Below are 23,489 nucleotides of genomic sequence, written 5' to 3'. Positions count from 1 at the left end.
CTGAAGGTGTGGGGTTTCTTCTATTCGTGTTGCCTGAAAGTACATTCTGAACTGTGTTTACACAATAACTGGTACTAATCTGGTATAAGTGTGACCTCTCAACAATAGTGTGCTTTTGAAATCTGTTATGACCTACAAAAACCATTTCCTCATTGATTTGCACGGGACTGTTACCTTCACACGCAAGATATCTGGGTGGTTGCCTTAAAAGAGCTCACCACATGGTTTCTGTGACATCTGCGGCCATATTTACAAAGAAAATTAGGGGAAAAATATACTTCAGAAATTTTTGAGTAGCGTTTTAGAGCAAAATTACTATCTCATAATTTTAGAACTTTAATACCTAAATATTTACATTTATAATGTATTAAATTATAATGACTTTTTAACAAAGACGAAAAATAGATGATACCTGAACCTCTTTTGTAAACTTTATTAGATGTGCAGTTACTGTACCTTTCTTCAGTACCATTCAAAAGTTTGGGTAAGTACTTTTTAATTGTTATGCTCACCACAGCTGCAATTATTTGGTTAAATATAAATATGGTAATATTTTGAAATATTTGTGCAATTTGCAAATCTGAATTTTAAGCCACACAATCCTTCAAAAATTATTCTAATATTTTTATTTTGTTTAAGTTAAGAATTGAATTGGATTTTTGTGGAAACATTGATAAATATAAAAATCTGGATTCTCTGAGTAATAAAAAAATCAAAAGAACAGCATTTATTTGATAAAGAAATCTTTTGTTACAAAAAAAAAAATATCTTTACTTTCGTTTTTGATCGATTTAATTCACATTTTATTCAAAAAGAGAATAATTTTTGGGGTGGAGTATCCCTTTAAGGATACCGACCGCAGCTAGTAAGGAGAAGGTGAAATCAGTTCTGCATTCGCGAGTCTGAGACGCAACTCTCTGTATGCACACCGAACACAGCAATCGAGTACTCCGTTTAATTCTTTTGCATATACTTTTGTTTGAATACTTTCAAATATCTTGAATGTTTTAATTGGTGCGGTTTAAAAACACATGCAAATGATAAGCATCGCCTAGGGCCCCACACAGCTGTAGGCCCCTATAATCATCACCACCATTCACTAGCGACGGCCCTGGTCTCAGGCCTTAGCAGTTTGGTGAACCTGTTTGAAGCAAATCTCTTTTAAAAACTTCTATTGATGACATAAGTGTTTGTGTATACGACCCTTGTTGCTAAATATGTCTTCTGTATTGTATTTTATCATCCGCCAGAAAGAAATGCCCTTGTGGAGTTTGATCATTGAATAAGTATCTCCTCAATAAGCTGCACAAGTTGAGGAGTCATTTCAGTGTGTTGCACAAACGAGTTGCGCAAGTTTAATACTTGAGGTCAGAGGGTTCACAGTAACAGTGCCTTAGTAAACACCTCTAATAATGGACAAGCAGCCTGTCCTTAAACTGAGTTCTAGAGCCAGAGCTAGAACGGATCAGATAACAAAGACAAGCTTTAGTTCAACAGGGTTTTACTGAGCTACTTTAACTATCAATAGGGGTGGACAGGCGTTCTCTCTCTCTCTCTTTCCCTCTCTCTCTCTGAGTACAGACCTCTTAAAATAGACAGGGCAACTCAAGAAGCCATATTGCCTCTGGTGGAAAAACATCATGGTCTGCGGTCAGGGATTGTGACAACACTCATCCTGTTGACCTGTTACACCCTGTGACCGTCTTTCTTTCTTCAATCTGACCAGGATCACCATCACTCTGGAAACTTGTATACCTCTATATCCATATTCTTTTCATTTCATCTGACATGATTAAAGGTAAAGTACAAAAGTTTGCTTTTGGCACTACATTTAAAAATGTAAAATAGTAGCCCAAACTGTTGGCCCTACAGTGGCATTTCCATGGGTAAGTGAGGGTTGCCTGTTGGTAAAATATCTAAATTTGAGGCGATTTCTGTTATTATTTTGTTATTATAAATAAAAAAAATGGAATTAACTTCAAACTAATTGTAACAGAGTGCTCAAGACAACATTAAATACAGGAATATTGGTGACAAAAATAGACTCCTAAAACAAAAGGTCTTTAATGTAGTTTATTGGTAACACTTTAGTTTAGGGACCAATTCTCAGTATTAAATATTACATTTACATTTTATTAAATTTAAATTGCTTATTAGCTATTACGGTCACACTTTATTTTAAGATCCAATTCTCACTATTAACTAACCATTAACTATGACTTTTTCCTCAGTTAACTCCTAATTTGCTGCTTATTATTAGTTTATAAGGTAGTTGTTAAGTTTAAGGTATTGGGTAGGATTATTGATGTTGTGCATTATATGTACTTTATAAGCACTAATAAACAACCATTATGTTAATAATAGGTATGATAATAAGCAACTAGTTATAAGTGTGAATTGGACCCTATACTACAGTGTTACCGCTATTACTAGCATATTTATTAGTTTTAATAAAACATGCTTTATTCTGCATGACCATATTTTAGATCCCTAATTCACCCATACCTAAACTTAACAACTACTGTACTAACTATTAATAAACAACAAATTAGGAGTTTATTGAGGAAAAATAATAATAGGCAATAGTTAGTTAATAGTGAGAACTGTTCCCCAAACTAAAGTGTGAAATTCACTAATATATCATTGAAATCAAAAGTTGCGTCAGTTAATATCTAATGAACCTGAGCTGAATGAACTAACAGTAAATAGTTGTATTTGTATTAGCATTATCAAAGATAAATAAATAATTTAACAAATTCAGAGGTGTCAAGTAACGAAGTACAAATACTTCGTTACCTTACTTAAGTAGAAATTTTGGGTATCTATACTTTACTTGAGTAATTATTTTTCAGCCGAATTTTTACTTCTACTCCTTACATTTTCACGTAAGTATCTGTACTTTCTACTCCTTACATTTTAAAAATAGGTTCATTACTGCTATTTCATTTCGACCTTTTTTCATTCCGGCTTGTCATCATTCAAAAAAAACAAAAAAAAACGTATCCATCTAAATCGCGCCCTCCACATGGAGTGAATTTGGTTGTGGTTGGATGAGAAGTATAAACCTATACCATTCCGACACCCTATTGGTTTATAAAACTTAATTGTAAACCTTTCATGATTATGAGGTTTTTAACTGACTAAAGTTATGATTACTGACTTTATATATTTGAATGTTTGATAGACTTGACGCCATTACGTCATCGCCAATGACGTCATTACTTTGAGCGTAAAGAACCGGCGAACCGTTTTTTTCAACCGGTTTACTGAATCGAACCGTCCGAAAGAACCGGTTCGCGGAAAAGAACCGAACTTCCCATCACTACCCTTAACACATATATACGCATACTTAAATTGTACTTATTTAAATATACTTAATTTAATCATACGTACTTTATACATACACTACTGTGACTCTTGGTCACGTTAGTATTTTCACCCAAAAGAATGGCGTTCGGCCAGTTATTTCTATATTTTGCTGAAGTGTGTCAGTAGAAAATATCAGTTCACATTTCCAAACATTCATTTTGCTGTTGTCAGACTGCTTGCGCATTCAAAATCACACTAGATTATTATTAAAATTAATGGCAAACTGATATTTCTTTCTCTAAGACTTTTGCACAGTACTATCATAATATCAGAGAGATTGACAGAGATACAGTAGAAACATTATGTGTGGTTTTGTATTAAATAATGACTCAGATCATGAAATAGCAGACGTAGCAGACGTATGTAGCGAATACAGGAAGCTATCAATCAAGAAGGTATCAGGATTATGAGTTATTTTTCATTTTTAGTTTTTGATTAATCACTTGGATTAATCATTCATTTTGACAGCACTATAATGTTTATTGTAAATAGACAACTATACAAGATTAATTGTTACTAAGCCTGCGCCAATGTTCTTGTCCATTGCCCTTGCAGATTCCTGCAGCTAAGCTTGGATGTACATTTACATTCCATTAAAGGTTATTGATGACACGCCTCTGAAGTTTGACTTTTTGCACCATGACAATACTTATAGGCAACTAGTCATCATATCTATTCTTTAATGTATCTGCATTGTACTAAAGTACGTTCATTTTCAATGGGCATATATGCGGATGAAAGAGGTAGCCTAGTGCATCCCAAATTTTTCAACATGAACATTTTAATATAACATTATAGTCATTATGGCCTATGGCCTTTAGAAAAATGTTTTTTTGAGGAGGTGGGGTAGTGCACAATAGGCCCCTGTGGTGCGGCCTAAGCTTTTGTTCTTAATGGCATTTTTCTTCCTTACATTACTTTTACTTTTATACTTTAAGTAGTTTTTTAAACCAGTACTTTTACACTTTTACTTGAGTAAAAAGCTTGAGTTGATACTTAAACTTCTACAATAGTCTTTTTAAACCCTAGTATCTATACTTCTACTTGAGTAATGAATGTGAATACTTTTGACACCAGTGAACAAATTAATTACAAATTGCATCAACTAACCATAACTTAATGGCATCTTATTTTTAAGCATAACTGGAATATTTTGCATGTAATATGTTTGGGAACTTTACAGTAACGTCCCATTAGTTAACGTAAGTTAATGCATTAACTAACAATGAGCAATATGTTTGTTACTGTACATTATTTCTTAAACTTTGCTAATGTTAATAAATATACATATTACTGATCTAAAATTATAACGGTTCTTTGTTAGTTCATTCAGCTCAGGTCCATTAAATAATATTATCAGAGACAATTTTTGATTTTAATAATGCATTAGTAAATGTTAATATTAATATATCATAAATAAATTCTACAGAAATATTTTTCACTGTTATTGCTGAATAATGTAACTAATATTTACAGATGTAATCTTATCGTAAAGTGTTACCAATATTTAAAGGCACAATATGTATTTTTTGCCGCTGGAGGGCGTGTATTAAAAATACAGAGATAAAGGCGTAGCTGTTTCATCATACTAGATACATTTGCAGGTTCATTTATAATCTTACTCTGTGCAGTCGTCGCCGATCTATTAAAACGCACAAACACATTAAAGTCTTTGGTGTTTCCATGTTTTCTACAAAACAAAACCAGAAATTGAAGGGTTATGACGTCATTGGCAGGCGACACCATGACACTATGGACATGTACCGTGTCACTAGTTAAATTGCTTATTTCTCTGGATTTGAACATTCATCGACATATTTGGGATTTATGTAAGTACACAAATCAGCAAAATACATAACACTGTTTTAGTGGTTTTTCGATATTTTAATCATGCAATCTTACATATTATGCCTTCAGTGCCAATCACAAATTTGTTCCATTCTAAAATGTGTTAACAATTTATATAGACAGATATGAAGACAAAATGTTGTTCTCAAAGTAATTTTGCATTGTGCAAATTAGTAAGAAACAACAGTCGAAACAATACTGTATCTGGGATGTTATTAATGCTAAACAAAACCACCATAAACATCATCAAAATTGTGTTTAACGAGTTGTACCAGTGATTACAAATGTAATAACTGTTGACTTCTTGTGTCTTCAGCATGAAGAAACTGATGTCTTTAGGCCAAAAACTCTGTCCGGGGTCACGGAGTGACCTGGACGTAAAGAAACCAGCTGGAGCCTGCAATGGTCCAGACCCGCCAGAGGAGAAGATGATCATGAGGAGAGAGATTTCTCTCACTAATGGCATCTGCTTAATTGTGGGCAACATGATTGGCTCAGGCATTTTCGTTTCGCCCAAGGGTGTGCTGATGCACAGCGCCTCCTACGGCCTTTCGCTGGTCATCTGGGCTCTCGGTGGCATCTTTTCTGTGTTTGGTGCACTGTGTTATGCAGAACTTGGAACCACTATTACAAAGTCTGGCGCTAGTTACGTCTACATCCTGGAGGCTTTTGGGGGTTTCCTTGCTTTCATTCGTCTGTGGACGTCCATCCTGCTGGTCGAGCCGGCCAGCCAGGCGGTCATCTCGCTGACGTTTGCCAACTACCTGGTGGAAGCGTTCTACCCAACCTGTCAGCCTCCGTACGATGCTGTGAGGCTGATAGCAGCGGCTTGTCTCTGTGAGTGCTCAGTGTGAAAGTCTTGTCTGCTTTTTCAGTATTGAAGAGCAATACTGTCTTTTTAATCTTTCATCAACCACCTCTGAAACGACTTCCCTTTTCGGCTGGTTTCTGTTAGCCATTGTTGTGTGAGATCCTGTCACCCCAAAGCCATTGCATTACCTGAGACAACTTTTTTTAATCAAATTCAGAGCCTGATTAGAAATTATATAAAATTACATTACAGTATCATGTATTTTTTCTTAATTACGAAAAATGAATTTGTCATTTAAATTACATATTACATTAGGCTATATGACTAAAGCTAAACGTTTTCAAATTAAACATTTCACTTTGTGTGTTTTCAGTTAGCTTAGCTTATTAGCTTAGCATAACATTTAGTCCTTAAGAATGTCTTGACTAAGGGATACTTTACCCCCAAAGGATCATTTTCATTTACTTACCCTCATGTCATTGCAAAACAGTTTGTCTGTTAAACGCAAAAGAAGATATTTTGAGAAATGTCTCAAAGTTTATTGTTCATACAATGCAAGTCAGTGGGCTTCAGTGTTGTTTGGTATTCTTCAAAATATCTTCTTTTGTGTTTTACAGAGGAATGAAGGTCATTCAGGTTTGGAACGACTTGAGAGTGAATAAATGATGGCGTAACTTTCACGTTTAGGTGAACTAACCTTTAGCTAAAACAAGATATCACATTAACACATTTTTATTCAGGCATTGAGGAAGAGGGATAGGCTCGAGAACAGCACCTTAAATATAGACAAAAAACTGATAATTCTTTATTACAGATGGCATGATATTATTATTGTAGATGCTATGTCAGTGATTTTATTTCTATATTACATGAGTGTGTGAGAAATATCTTCTGCTGTCTTTCACATCACTACACACAAAACCTTTTTTTTCTTCACTTCACTAAAGTTCATATATACTGCAGATCATTCTGTGTGAAATGGCATTCACAACACATTGCATTTCCCTATGTAATGGCGAAAAAAAAAAAACCGTGAAAAGTGGCTGTTTCATGCCACAATTAACCAATACGGCTAAGGTATTACATTAAGAAAAATTATGAAGTTATTTTTGTTTCATTTAGAATAATGTGCACTAATGAATCATCAACCACTGATTTCTAAAGAGATGTAGGCCAACTATTGCAGGTCTGACGATTGCAGACACTGGTATTCAGGTGAAAGGTCAACAACAACACATCCTTTACAAAGAAGTAATGGTACCATGGTACAGCAATGCTATGGTAATCTGATACTAATGATTAGTTTCACACATCATGTTTACATTGTACTCCAAGGTTCTTCAAATAATACCATGGTTTCGCTATAACACCGATTCAAAAAGCCATGTACTTTTGTTGGTGGCTCCTGTTATCTGAGTGTACATTCATTTGCAATGGCTTTTTTTAAAATCCACAAAATTATTCTAGTTTGAGCAACGTAAAAGCGAAACAGATGAATGTTGCACTTTTCTCAGTTTTGCCTGGTTTTCACTTTTGCCTGCTCTAATACACGAGACAGACGAGGTGTTTTTGTCTCTCTTTTCTTCTCAGCAGCTGTTGCCTTCACACAGTTTCTAGTCAGAGTTAAATGTGTTCTCAGAAGGCAGGGACATGATCCACTGGTGCATGAGGACAGACTGTAACATCACACACACCATTCACATGCTAACCAAGAATAGGGTACAAAAACAAAAACAAAAATACAGTCATTTGTTTCTTTTTGTTAAATATTAATGCTTATTCCTTAGCTTTCCAAAAATGTAGATTATCAACTTCACATATCAAACAATTGTTATTGTAGCAATTTAGAAAATCCTTATTTTGTCAAACAATTCTGCTGTGCAACAGGGTTATGCATAAGATTGTGGAACAAAGCTAAACTTTACATTCTTGATAATGATTTTTACCACAAAACACTGAATACAGATTAATCCGTGAGGTAATTTTCCATGATAACTTTCCATTTTATAATGTTGAATTGTTGCATGTTGTCGAAAAGGTCAAACTCACTATTTGAAATGACAATACAGTGTTTTGAATGGCCTACTTTCATGCTATATTAATCATTTGTTGTATTACAGTTTATATAAACTACTGAATAGTTCTCATTAAAAAAAAAAAAATATATATATATATATATATATATATACAAATATATTATAAGTAATCGGGACACTATAATGTACTATATTCATAGAAAGTGTCTGCTGTGGTTTTTGAGAAAATAAGAGCAACAATAAGAACCAACCTTATATGTAATATCTTGCGAGTCATCTTTTGACTAAAACATTAATGTTAAACCTTCTGATATTCACACAGGTGATGTCCAGATGTATTTAATGTGTTCCTCCTTATTTATCTTTCCTCAGGTATCCTGATCTTCATAAACTGTGCTTATGTGAAGTGGGGCACTTTGGTTCAAGATGTTTTCACATACGCCAAGATCATGTCTCTACTCCTCGTCATCACAATGGGAATCATTAAGATAATTAATGGTAAAAGTAGTTTCTGCAGGATCCTGATAGGGTTTATAGGTGGATTTATTACAGTAATTAAGAGAAATTGAGATTGCATGAACAAGGAAGTAACTATTAATCATAGTTCAGGTTGCACCTACGCAGGCTTTGTTGTATGAAAAGACTCATAGGTAATTAAAAAGGGATCTCAGTGGTTCTTGTACTGCTCAACCATATAATGTTCTCTCTGTGTTTCTCATACTTCCTTATGTGCACCACAGGAGAAACGAAGAACTTCATTAATCCATTCGAGGGTTCCTCCACAGAGGCGGGCAGCATTGCCCTGGCTCTTTATTCGGCTCTGTTCTCCTACTCTGGCTGGGACACGCTCAACTTTGTTACTGAGGAGATCAAGAACCCTGAGAGGTATCAGAATAACAATTTGTTCCACATTTAAATGGATATTTTGTTATTCAGTAATTGTGCATCTAGTTATAAAAATCACATACTCCTGGTGGCCTTAGAAACCAGACATTTAAACCAATAATATGACTCTACAAATAATTTTTTGTGAGTAACTATAAATAAAATAAAAATGACATGATGATAACATTTAGCCTGGCAAATTAGAGGTCTGAAACATGACAGTGTGTAGCCTAAGGCAAAATAAAAGAGAGGTAAAGTTGTGTGGAAACCCTCATATGTACTTTTTTTTTGGGGGGGGGGGGGGGGGGCATATTTTAATGCAAAATACTAGCTGCAGGCAATAATACAGATTCATTAATAATGAACAAGGGGTAATAACAAATGCATGCGCATAAGCACCTGTCATGAATCTGGTGTTTTTTTTGTTTTTTTTTCTTCATAAATAAATATGCAAATTGTACAAAATTAAAAATGAATGAGACCCAGGGCTTCATTTCCAAAATGAATAATCATTTTAAATGATTCAATAAACCATACATAAAATCATTCACTTGCTTCGTTCCTGACTGAATCAGACGTTTTTAACAAATAAGTTGAATGAATGATTCAATGACTCACTCAGTAGAATTCAGCTGTCGCCACCTACTGGCCTTTTTACTCTCATATTATTTTGTCGTCATTTTATTTATATATTAATTTTTTAATTAAAACAGTACTCTCATAAAAATTTTCAAGCAGCAACTGCAGTTATTTTCACTCCCTCTGCGCTGCATCAAAAAGCATTTTAAAAATTACATTAAAAATATGTTTTCATTAACTAAAACTAAACCAAAAAACATTTGAATGTTTAAATTAATTTCAAAGCCAAAATTCACTAAAACCTAATGCTTGAATATAACTAAAGACTAAGACTAAAATGGCAAAATTGCTGACAGAATTAACACTAATTAATAGAGATTTTGTTCCACCACCACTAGCATATTTCAGACTTGATTGTGTTTCTCTTTAAGCATATACATTAGCATTTATCCTAAGCATTTAATCTTTCTCCTTAATCGTTCATAGGAACCTTCCCATCGCTATAGCCATCTCCATGCCAATAGTGACAGTCATCTACATACTGACCAACGTGGCATACTACGCTGTTCTGGACATGCCTTCTTTCATGGGTAGTGATGCAGTGGCTGTAGTAAGGATCTTTCTGATGATTAAATATCTAATATTTAGTCTTTAGAAGTTTATTTTATAAATTAAGTCATCATTTGATTCAAATATCAGTCTGTGTCCCCATCTGTAGACATTTGGAAATCAGGTGCTGGGCCCCATTAGCTGGATCGTTCCCATCGCCGTGGCCATGTCTTGCTATGGAGGACTCAATGCCTCCATCATTGCTGCCTCCAGGTAAACCCATCTCTTTTCAGTTAAAACAACAAGAAGGATGCTAAAGTCGTGATATATGCATATAGTAAAGGTTGCATTTTTTCATGTTAGGTTGTTTTTTGTGGGGGCAAGAGAAGGCCACCTTCCCATCAGCTTAAGCCTGATCCACGCTGAGCGCTACACTCCTGTACCTGCACTCCTCTTCAATGTAAGGCTCTTGATTTTTTCTACAATTATCAGTATGCACATTATTTGGACCAGATTGTCCATGATAATATGATACTACAATGTATTAAACATGATATGGGGTTCACAACCCATTTTACTTCTGTATTATTGTGTATTTATGTGGGAAAAAGTCCCTGAATCATGGTTCTGCTTGGTGAAACTTCATTAACTTTGCAAATCTATTGTTTTGAACCAACTATCAAGTCGTGTAATTTAAGAATGCAAGGCTTTAAGTCATTGACTTTTTCAAAAACGTTCTAAAATGTCAACAGTTCGCCATTATCAGTGTTCTCAGTAAACCCATGAAGCAGTATGTATCTATATGGGTTTTACCAGATCTCAGTGCTATTTTACTAATTTGTAGACATTTTTAAAGAAACATTTGTATAATAATAGTTTTTTTGGGCACCAGCAGAATTATTTTAGAAAGCAATTGATTAAGAGTTTTGCAAAGCTTAATTCTTCCATCACTACTAGTGATGTCATATTATCATTTTATTTTTAAATATTTAAATTCACTTAGACAGTATGAAAAAATTGTCATAATTTAGTTTCACGTTGCTTCCAGGTCTGTATTTCTAATGCTGTATGTTTAAAGATGCACTTAGTCATTTGTTGTTCATGTTGCGCCAACCAACATGGCAGCTGGCTTTGACTTAATGCGCGGTCACGTTAGCGAAATCTCAGCATAATTTCGCATGGAAAAAAGGTCCATTGTCAATAGCACAGAGATGTAGCCTATGAAGCACTGCTCAAACAGGAGTTGCTTTCAAACCATAGACTGTATAAAAACATGGTGATGTCACCTGTAGGTTGTGGGCGGAGCCGGCAGTCGCCATCTTGGCAGCGCATCATCGTGTATCACTCCCACATAATCTAAACTGGCAAAAGAGGCAGGATGTGGGTGGAGCTGGTTGCTGAAACCACGCCCACCTAGTGTGACGGCGGTGTCACTCAAGTGGCCACGCCGTTAATTATGCAGAACTTTAAGGCTTAATATAATTTAAACTGTTATAAAAAAAAATTCACCCCCTCACAGTTGTCATGAAGGGCAGAATTAGCTATATAGACCAATTTTTGTACCAGGCTGTAAACATATTTTTTCAGTTAAAATTAATATATTCTGTGAACGAACATGTAACCACAGAAGTCATATGATCTTTCATTAGGTGATCTGCTCCACATATAGAATAGCTTTTATTAGGTTACTGAAATGAGTGGAGTGGGTGGAAGTCATTTTAAACATTTTTATAACAAGTGCTATTTGTTTCTTTTATTAAATGAATTAATGTGTAAATGGCTGCTATTATGATTGGCTGCCGCCTTTGTGTTTGAAATAAGCCAGGTATCTAAGTGGGCATTGATAAGCACTGGATTTGTGTCTGTTTGTAGTGCGTGATGGGTCTGATCTTCCTGTGTGTGGAGGACGTGTTTCAACTCATCAACTACTTCAGCTTCAGTTACTGGCTGTATGTGGGCCTGTCTGTGGCGGGACTCATTTACCTGCGCATCACTCAGCCTGACCGACACAGGCCGGTCAAGGTAACTGGATCCATGCACATCTGATTATTACATGGTGTTTGAATAACAGTATGTGTTATTCTGTGTGTTTGTTGACTCTGTCTTTTTCTCCATTAGCTCACATTGTTCTTTCCCTTCGTCTACTGCCTGTGCAGTGTGTTCCTCGTGATTGTTCCTCTGTACAGCGACACCATTAACTCTCTCATAGGAGTTTCCATCTCACTGTCTGGAGTGCCGGTTTATTACCTGTGTATCTACTTGCCTGCAGAGAAACGTCCAAAATGGATTGGTAAACTAAATGGTGAGAATTATATTATACATTTATTGCTATAAGAGGGAAAAAATATATAATTAATTAAGCTGCAAATTTCCTGACGTCAGATATGAATGCATTTAAAGTTATAATCACCAACATTTAGGTTGAGAAGGTTTAGGTGTTGGTTCCCTGATCGATTTAAATGGATTTTACCAGTTTAACCTCTTGTTTCACAAAAACAGTAAATGCATGGCGTAAATTTAGGTTTACAGAGTTATAAAGGCAAAGCAGAAAAAAATACCCTGTTTAATTGAAAGGATCAGGGAGAGTAAAATGGTCATTATATGTGGTGAAAGCATTATAACCATAGCAGCTACCATTTCACCACAACAAACATGTGACTATTATTCATGCAAGTTCACAGTTCTGCTTAATTTATTCTGTGAATCAAGCCAAGGAGTGGTTAGATGTTTTCTTTTGGTATGAAGGAGGACTTCAAATTCAGACTGAGAAATGTTTTATGAGATACAGTTACATACAAAAACAAAACTAGTCACAAAATGTTCTAGTTAATTCTTAAAATAAGAAAAGAAAATTCCAATGGGATGGTGCAGGTAAAATGATAGGTAAATGTATATATATATTTTTTTGCTCCTGTTATCTCCAGCCTGTTTCTCTCTTTATTTTCTCCATGACAGATGCTGTCACCAAATACACTCAGATCATGTGCTGCTGCTGCTTAACTGACCTGGACGTGGAGCCAGAGAAGTTGGCAGAACCAAAGACTCAATAACTATTTCAAGAGGATGTGCCTGGAGCATGGATTCCATCTCTCAGAAAAAAGACAAACTATTTATCAAAAGCAAATACCTCATGGATTTATAGAGTATATCTCATAGAGATCAAATTCTGACGATATCTCCAAGATAACTTTTTTGCTCAGTTTAACTGAATAGCAAAATACTGTGTGTAATTTATTGTACTGGTGTGTTTCATCACTGTTCGCCTTTTTTTTTATTTCATTTACTCTGTCAAGGTCTAAATAAAGTTCCTACGCCACTGACTTAAAAAGACTGTACTTAAAGGTACTGGAAGACACTGAACTACTTTTTAGTTTCAGACTTGGAAGGAACACAGGGCCTAGGAGCTGAATGTACAGGCAAACTGGACAGCATATCTTATCTCAGCCTTTTTGGGACTACAGTATAGACTCATGGGACTTTTTTGCAAAAGAAAATGCACATTTCTTTTTTGAACTGTTTGTCAGATGCAGTAAAAATGGAAGAATATTCGATTTGTGATTTGTGAAATTCAAAAATAAGTGATTTTGTCATTTTGATATGTGCACTTTTTTTGTATGATAACTACAATTGGTTGGCTGTCTAGTTGATGTTTTTTATTCACTTGAAAAAAAAAAGAGAAGAAAACAGGAAGTATCGCTTAGACGTCACTGAATATGTCTTGAGTGTTTGTGTAATTTAAAACTTCTTAGAAAGTTAGCTTTGATTTGCTTTTCTGCCTTAATGGATAATGCTGGGATAGTTTTAAATATGTGTGATTGATGGGCCATGACTTAGAGATTTTTCCAGATGGCTACAGCTAAAAATAGAGAAAACTATGACAGTCTGGGAGCTCCAGTGTCAGATGTCCGGGTGATGATTGCAAGAGATGCCTTTAGCTTCTGACGCACAACATGAGACAACCAAACATTTTATGAAATCATTAGATCTCATTTCATCTGTCTCACACCTCTGTCAGTGTATGTTCAACTTTTATCCATTTAGCTTGCTTTACAATTATGCATTTAGTTAAATTTGACTATATATATATATATATATATATATATATACTGTATGTATAACACAGTGATCTTTCAGATGTCATTGGTAAATGTAAAATATGTCCATATTTTATTAGATTTAAAATAAAAATATCTTTTCATTTTGATTATCTGTTTTGACATGCAAACAACTATAGTCTGTGATTTGCAATTGACATTTAATATATGCCCATCGCAGCCTGTTTATTTAGAACCACTCTTGTTTTTTGTTGGAATCTGGTTTCATACATTTACATTTAGTCATTTAGCAGACGCTTTTATCCAAAGCAAAAAAAACAAAAACAAATGAGGACAATAGAAGCAATCAAAAACCAACAAAAGAGCAACATGTAAGTGCAAATGACAGGTCTCGGACGCAGTACACATAGCAAGGTATATATATATATAAAGGTTGGTGGTTCGATTCCCCAGGAACACATGATAGGTTATAATTGATAGCCTGAATGCACTGTAAGTCGCTTTGGATAAAATGTCTGCTAAATGCATAAATTTAATATATATATATATATATATACACACACACACACACACACACACACACACAAAGAACAGCAAGTAGATAGAATAGAATAAATTGAAAGCTCGTGTTAGAGTTTTTTTATATTAAAATAAGTAGGTAAAGTAGAGTTCAAATAGAATAGAGTTAGAGGGTCAAATAAAGATGGAACAGATGTTTTTAGCCGTTTGTTTACTCTGCTGCTCTGATTGAGTTGGGCAGGTCATTCCACCAGGAGGGGACATTTAATGAAAAAGTCAGTGATTTTGAGATTGCACAAAAATGCGTCGTTCATTTGCAGAACGCAAGCTTCTAGAGGGCACATAAGTCTGAAGTAATGAATTTAAGTAAAGGGGTGCAGAGCCAGAGGTGGTTTTGTATGCAAACATCAATGCCTTGAATTTCATGCGAGCAGCTACAGGTAGCTAGTGCAAATTGATGAACAGAGGTGTGACGTGCATTATTTTTGGCTCATTAAACATTAATCTTGCAGCTGCATTTTGGATTAATAGTAGGGGTTTGATAGAACTGGCTGGAAGACCTGCCAAGAGAGCATTGCAATAGCAGCTAGATAGAGCTTGAACAGGGAGTTGTGTTGCAAGTTCTCAAAGAAAGGGGCCTGAGCTTCCTAATGTTGTATAAAGCAAATCTGCAGGATTGGACAGTTTTAGCAATGTGGTCTGAGAAAGTCAGCTGATCATCAGTCATAACTCCAAGTTTTCTAGCTGTTTTAGAAGGAGTTATGGTTGATGTGCCTAACTGGATGGTGAAATTTTGATAAAGTGCTGGGTTTGTTGAAACCACAAGCAGTTCTGTCTTATCCAGGTTGAGTTGAAGGTGATGGTCTGTCATCCAACAAGAAATTTCTATTAGACAAACTGAGATGCGAGCAGCAATGCCATGTAGACAGAGAAGAGAAGTGGTCCAAGAACTGAGCCCTGAGGCACCCCAGTAGTTAGTAGTTCATACAATGATTGAAATAAATGTGAATCAAAGGATGTGTCAAAGCAGAGCTGAAATGCTGATTTTACTATGTGTCATGGAAAGTAAAAAAGAACCCTACTTAGCTTCATGCAGCCCTATGACTCAGTGTAATTTCAACATACTTAGTCATTTGATTAAAACTAATCCTCACCTCAAGATCATTTCAAACAGTTCTGTTTTCTAAAAAGTTTTTAAAATATTACTGTCAACTGAATTATTAATAACATTATTTATTTTCAGAAATGTGACTGTTAAGTGATGAGAATTAACCAAATTAGTAGTTTGAATACAGTAGGGCAACCAGCATCAACTGTTAAGTGATGAGAATGAACCAAATTAGTAGTTTGAATACAGTAGGGCAACCAACATCAACTGTTAATACATAATTAATGTATCTTTTTAATGACATGTGGCCTGTCTGCCCTTTCAAAAGCACCTGTTAATTTTATATAGTATTGATGAATCCTGTGACAAATGGGGGAAGAAGTCTGTCAGCATTCCCATTCTTCTGAAGATTTGTCTGGTGAAAACAGCTCTCCCAGCCCCTGCTGGAAGATACTGTAACTACACAAAGGTCCGAAAAAACATCTGTTTGTATGTTTGCATCTGTATTGGAAGAGATTTGAACTGAGCTGGGCAATGACATCAAACTGAAAAATGTACTCTTACTATTGCTGTCTTTTTATTTTCCTGCTTGACAATGTAAAGCTGCTTTGAAACAATCTGTATTGTATAAAGTGTTATATAAATAAAGGTGACTTGACTGATGACAGTTGTTAAACGTAGTCGTATACACTATAAATTTTTGAAAGCAACATCTATGGGGCTATAATTACTAATAAATTACCAGTGCCAGATTTTTGGGAGGAGTCTTTAGTTTGGAATGTAACTAAGTGTGCCTGAATGTAATTTATATATATATATGTAATTTATTTATATATATATATATATATATATATATATATATATATATATATATATATATATATATATACATATATACAGTACAGACCAAAAGTGTGGAAACATTACTATTTTTAATGTTTTTGGAAGAAGTTTCTTCTGCTCATTAAGCCTGCATTTATTTGATCAAAAATACAGAAAAAACAGAAATATTGTGAAATATTATTACAACTTAAAATAATAGTTTTCTATTTGAATATACTTTAAAAAAATAATTTATTCCTGTGATGCAAAGCTGAATTTTCAGCATCATTACTCCAGCCTTCAGTGTCACATGTAACATCCAGTCTATCACATGATCATTTAAAAATCATTTAAAAATCATTCTAATATTCTGATTTATTATGAGTGTTGGAAATAGTTCTGCTGTCTAATATATTTGATGAATAAAAGGTTAAAAAGAACTGCATTTATTCAAAAATGTAAAAAAATTCTAATAATATATATTCTAATAATATATTTTCTTTACTATCACTTTTTATCGATTTAACACATCCTTGCTGAATAAAAGTATTGATTTTATTTAAAAAAAAAAAAGAAAGAAAAAAAAATTACTGACCCCAAATTACTGACCAGTAGTATATTGTTACTACAAAATATTTATATTTTAAAAACATTTTTACTTTTTATTCATCAAAGTATCCTAAATATGAAATATAAATATGAATCATCATATTAGAATGATTTCTAAAGGATCATGTGATAATGATCCTAAAAATTCAGCTTTGCATCACAGAAATAAATGATAATTTAAAGTATAATAAATTTAAAAACAATTATTTTAAATTGTAATATATATTACAATATTAAATTTTTTTCTGTATTTTTGATCAAATAAATGCAGGCTTGATGAGCAGAAGAAACTTCTTTCAAAAACATTAAAAATAAAAATGTTTCCAAACTTTTGGTCTGTACTGTATATATATATATATATATATATATATATATATATATATATATATATATATATACAGTAAAATGATAGTACTTAAGTGAATGTAACTTCTCTTTGTGGCTAATAATAATAATCTGTGATCAAACTTTTGCAATTAATGAAACGTTTTTTAAAAACATATTGTTGAAATTTAGCGTACAACTGGGCTAAAGGCATACCTTATGTAAAATTCAAGTCAAGTTGAGCTTTATTGTCATTCCACTACATGTGGGGGCATACAGTACAGTGGAACGAAATGTGCCTCACAGGACCATGGTGCTTCATAAATACAGACATACAACAATTAAGTAAAACAATATAAACATATACACAACTAACCTAATGACAATTTTTGATTATAAATATACTATATACAGAGGTTTGCCTACACATAAACTAAAAAAATACCAACTATGAATGCTTTACATAATACTGTACATGTGCAAAGAGAAACTTCGTCTAACAGTGCGTGATGATTTGTAGTACATAAGCATGTAAACATATTACTGAGTCTTTTTTGGGATTATGTACACACAGCAGTGTGTGTGAAAAAGTGTCTAGTGCACATAGAGGAGAGTGTGTTACCACAGGTGTTTTGTACAGCCCCACTCACCTGTGGGTAGCTCACTTCGAATTGCACAAAAAAAGAGAGTTTCAGACAGTTTTTCTGTGATATGGTAAGGTTGGTGGGTGTTTGGGGGGAAGTTTCAGAGGAGGACCAGGTGATTTGAGTTCAGGGCTCTCACAGCCTGGGGGAAAAAGCTATTGAGCAGTCTGGCGGAGCACACTCTGATGCTCCGGTACCGTCTTCTTGTTAGTAGGAGCTGGAAGAGACTGTGGGAGGGATGGGTGGGGTCCTTCACGATACTGTTGGCTTTGCTGGAGCATCGTGTTAGGAGGGTGGAGGGGAGAGGGGCCAGCTGTGCCACTTCCTCTCTGTAGTGCGTTTCATTGCTGTTGATGATGAGACATACCACAGTTGTGTCATCCATAAACTTGATGATGTGGTTGGAGCTGAACTTGGGCAGCGTGAAGAGCAGTGGGCTGAGCACACAGCCTTGTGGAGCACCTGTGCTCAGTGTGGTTCTGCTCGAGGTGTTGTGGCCGACACAGACTGACTGAGGTTATCTGGTTAGAAAGTCCAGGATCCAATTACAGAGGGAAGTATTTAGGCCCAGCAGGTTTGGTTTATTAAATGTGCTTTTCACTACACTCATGTATGATTGCAGAAATATATATATGTTTGTATTGAACATTTACGGAGTAACCAATTTTGTAGGAAAATAAATCAAGTAGTTTATTTTGTTTAAAAATCTTATAAATGTTTGAGATGGCAATGGAGGTCTTTTACCCCATACACAGGGTAAAAGTCTCACCAGCACGGGGGAATAGGCACACAGTATTGATACACAAATAAGCTAAAATATGGTTTTTAATGTTTTTTTTTTTTTTTTTTAATGGAACAAATTAATAGTTGCTCAATACAATCACTGTAGCAAAGTTTGTAATATTTTCTGCTTATTTTCATAAAATAATTCATTTTGTTCAACAAATATGTAAAAAAAATGTGTTCCTGTAGCTCAAGTGGTAAAGTATATGTTAGCAAGCGCAAGGTTGGGGGTTTGAATCCCAGGGAACACATTTTAGGAGAAAATTGTTTGCTTGAATGCAATGTAAGTTGCTGTGGATAAAAGCGTCTGCTAAATGCATAAATGTAAAATTTTAAATATACTGTCATTAAAATAATGTAACATAAAAATACATTTTAATAATATTTTAAAAAGTAAAGATTCTAAAAGCACTGAAGGAAATCCAGTAATAATTAAATATGGATTTACAGTAGTAACTACAAATTATATTTTATTATATGATATATGATTAATATCAGATTGTTATATGATGGTTTCATTATAAACATGGTGTTTATCTCTAAGGTGGACAGCCAACTTAATATATCTGAATCTAACCATGCCAGCTATTTACTATCATGTTATTTATTGTGCCTTTCGCTCCAACAGCAGGGGTCCTTTTTTCCCCAAATAACTATTCTTCCATTATTATTAATGACCTTAAACAAAACTAAACATCATTAAGAAGACACGTGTCTCAAAATCTATGTTCAATAAATATTAGATTAAATTTGCACAGAATCAGCTTTGCGTCAGGATCAGCTAAATTTATGCATGCATCTTGAAAAGCGGTGTTTTGGAAAATGCTACTTCAAGTTTTTGTGCCAGTAGTGGTTATAAGTGGTTGAGAGAAATAAGTAGATCTAAATGTAATGCCACAATCAACACTTTTCCTTTCATTTTCACTTTATCTGCGACAGCCATAATAGATTTAACTGAGCAGGGGCATTTTTGTCCAATTTGGTGGCATTTTTGCCTTAAACCCCTGTTAATTTCAGACCTGTGGCCAGGGGAAGGCTGTATGCTTCAGTGAGAGAGCAGCCCAAACGTGTCCGGCCAGTTCACCGAAAAGAAAGAACAGACTCAAGAAAATGATTAAAGCACGAATGATTATCATAATCCAAAAGAACAGCATTCAGTTAAAATAAAAAATCTTTTGTAACATTATAAATGTATTTACAGTCAGTTTATTAAATGTAATACATCCTTGTGGAATAAAGGGGGGGGGGGGGGGGTAAAAATAAGGGTAGTTTATACATTAAATATACATTAAACTTATTTTCATAGTATGTTTAAATTCTTGCTTACACCTAATTTGTGAAAATACTTTTTGAAAAGACTGTAAATGTTCATGAAAAGGCTGTTTTTGTGTGTGCATAAATAAAAAGCATATATATCATCAGAAGTTACACATATTAGCCTACTAAACAGCCTTTTCATACACTCAAACAGAACACAAAACGAGAAAAAAAAACTCAGATCAGCTGACATATAGTGAATAAAATCATTTAACCCATACATCTCTTTGAAGAGTCTCACACACATTTAATGCTCAAACACTTTTGTTTCTGCTCCTCACGTGATTTGGCCTTTGCTAATCAATGCTGTGGCTCCTCGTCCCATCTGACCCCACATGACAGCTCTGATGCTGCTCTCTATACATCAGACCCCCAGTATAAAACTCAAGCATGTCTCTATCAGTTCACTGACAGGACGCACAGACCGCTGACAGATCTTCACCATGCTAACAAGAATCTTGCTGCTGACTCTCACCCTGACCCTGGGGATCAACATGATGGCAACGGGACAACCGCTTCACGCTCAATGCAGAGTCATATGGTAAGATAGCATTTACCTGGAGGTTTTTGTGTGCATATATTGGAAAAGTCATTTCTGCTGCTGTCAGTGTATTTGCATTCATATTATAGTGTAATAAAATGTGGGTGGGTCAGTTGGTAAGATCATTGTTATATAACTCTGAATGCATGTAACATCAGTATAAAGAAATAGCCAGTGACTTACCATTGACTTACAATGGAAGTCAATAGCTAACATCAACTGTGCATTCTTCAAAATATCTTCTTTTGTGTTCAACAGAAGAAAAAACTCACGAAGGTTTGGAAAACTTGATGAGTAAATGATGACAGAATTTTTCCTTTTTTTCACAATATCATCATAATAGCCATATCTGTTATTAACTAAAACCAAAGCTAAAGTTTTATTTGTATTTTTATTTTAGTTTTCTAAAATTACTTAAACCAAATCCTACGCAAAAATAAGCTATATAAGCTATAGACAAATTCAAAATAAATATGAAAAAAGCACAAAACTAAATTACTAAAAACTTTAACTAAAATTAAAACTAAAAATATAAAAATAAAAGCTAATTCAAAATAGTATTAAATATGATAGTATATGATCACATATAAATAATAATAATATTAGTAAACAATATATATAAATGATACTCAAATAACACCGGATTCAACATTCTACCTCCTTCCTAAACATCATGCTTATGGAAAATCAGTTTTGAAGGAGTTTTTTGTTATCGTTGATGGTATTCTATACTCTATAAATCTTATGATTGAGCTGTATATCAACCAAGACGAATCACAAACTGGTGACTTGCTTTACAAGGCTTAGATCTTTTATCTCTATGATCCACCGTGCTAATTATTCACAGTGAACATAAAGCTCATTCGATATGCATGATGCAAGCCTAAGGATGTCCGTGGTCTAAATTCTGTCCCATTTTAAGTCATACCCCAGATCCACAATCAAATTTACAAATTCACATGACTTTAGAATCAGTTTTCAGAACATGGCATTGCATTGAAATCTCCCTCATTTTTTGTCAGGCTCTTTGGGATCCCATGCCAGGACGTTTATGTGAGTTTGGTGAACCAGATTAAGGCCTGGAGGGGTATGTCCGGCTGTATGACTGTTGGACAGAGATGCCTGTATGAAGTAAGATATTCTAAGATCGAACTGTTTGCTAAAGCAAGCATCACTATTATTATTGCTCATGCTTTAAAAGAAATAGTTTTGGCCAAAAATGAACATTTTCTAGAAATGAACTCACCCTCAGGCCAGCCAAGCTGTAGATGAGTTTGTTTCTTCATCACAACAGCATTCCATCATTTGCTCACCAGCGGATGCTCTGCAGTGAATGGGTGCCGTCAGAATGAGTGTCCAAACAGCTGCTAAAAACATCACAATAATCCACATGGAATCAACACGACTCCAATCCATCAATTAATGTCTTGTGAAATAAAAAGCTCTATGTTTGTAATAAATTCGTCAAGACATTTTTTTAAATCGAACCTTGTTTCCAGCTAAAATACGAGTCCTCTATCCATAATATAGTTTTCTCCAGTGGAAAAGTCATCTTGTCTGATTCAGTTCTAGACAAATATGTCAGTCAGTGGATTTTGATGTGAGAGGACAACAGGGGATGAACTTTTTACACAGAAAGAAGTATTATTATGGATTATGTCAGCCTGAAGAAATGGTTTAAAGTTATTAATGTATTAATGATGGGTTTGATGACAAGATGTTAACTGATAGACTGGATTGATCCGGATTTCTTGTGGATTATTGTGATGTTCGGATTTTCATTCTGACAGCACCCATTCACTTTTTTGGCTTAACTTTATTTAAATAAACCTTTCAAAGTTTAAGCATTAAACTTGTATTGCCATCTACAGGTTGAGTCCTGTTTTTCACAAAAACATAACTGTTTTAAGCTGTATATATTTTTGCCATTAATTGTAATAATCCAGTGAGATATTTGAATGCACACGGAGTCTGACAACAGCTGGCATATTTCCTTAGAAATGTCCACAAATCTAGTGACCTGTTGTGTTCTTCAGCTGGTCTCTGCCACCCCTGTCCACATCGCTGCCAAACACACGTCCAGACAGTGGACCAGCAAGGAGGACCTGAACTTTCACCTGGAGGCAACCGAAGAATCTGTTTGTAGAGTCATGGTAAAACGCTCTGCTGCCAATATTTCCTTTCTGCCAATATTGTACCTTCATTTCAGTGTTTCTGTTATAACTTTATTATTTTAAAAATGAGAGAATGACAGAAAGCCACATATGTATAGCTACAGAAAAGAAAACATTTGTTTCTAGAAATATGTTTTGCTGGACTACGGAATCAGTCAAAGTCATGAACATTCAAGAACTCTACATTCCTCTATAAAGCTTTGGTTCATTTTAGAAATTTTTTTTACATTATTTTCTACTTGATTATATTTCATTTTTTCCTACGAAAAATGTATTTTGAGCAGCCGTTACTCTTCAGTGTCACATGATCCTCCAGAAATCATTCCAATATCCTGATTTGATGCTCATGAAACATTTCTTATTATTATCAAAGTTGAAAACAGTTGTGCTACATATCTCTCTCTCGTTACTACAACTTTACTTTTACTATTTCAGGGGAATTTGTATCATTTAATATCATTACAATTTTTAGTTACTCTCCTTCTGTTACCTAAAATGTTTGTTACACTGTCATCT

The 23,489-nt window shown here is 34.5% G+C and overlaps 1 protein-coding gene across 1 annotated transcript; it reads left to right on the top strand.

Moving 5' to 3' along the window:
• Window positions 1–1,782: 1,782 nt before the first annotated feature.
• On the top strand, window positions 1,783–13,789 carry LOC132155196 (Y+L amino acid transporter 2-like). The gene is made up of 10 exons (XM_059564057.1): window positions 1,783–1,798; window positions 5,534–6,054; window positions 8,437–8,562; window positions 8,805–8,949; window positions 10,015–10,138; window positions 10,247–10,350; window positions 10,441–10,537; window positions 11,950–12,099; window positions 12,196–12,379; window positions 13,033–13,789. Exons 2-10 carry the CDS (start codon window positions 5,535–5,537, stop codon window positions 13,125–13,127), a joined length of 1,545 nt encoding a protein of 514 aa, XP_059420040.1. The 5' UTR covers window positions 1,783–1,798; window position 5,534; the 3' UTR covers window positions 13,128–13,789.
• The last annotated feature ends 9,700 nt before the right edge of the window (window positions 13,790–23,489 follow it).

Source organism: Carassius carassius, chromosome 12 (assembly GCF_963082965.1).
Source record: "Carassius carassius chromosome 12, fCarCar2.1, whole genome shotgun sequence".
NCBI lineage: Eukaryota > Metazoa > Chordata > Actinopteri > Cypriniformes > Cyprinidae > Carassius > Carassius carassius.
Note: the sequence above shows the minus strand (reverse complement) of the source record. Positions and strands in the feature narration are given on the sequence as shown.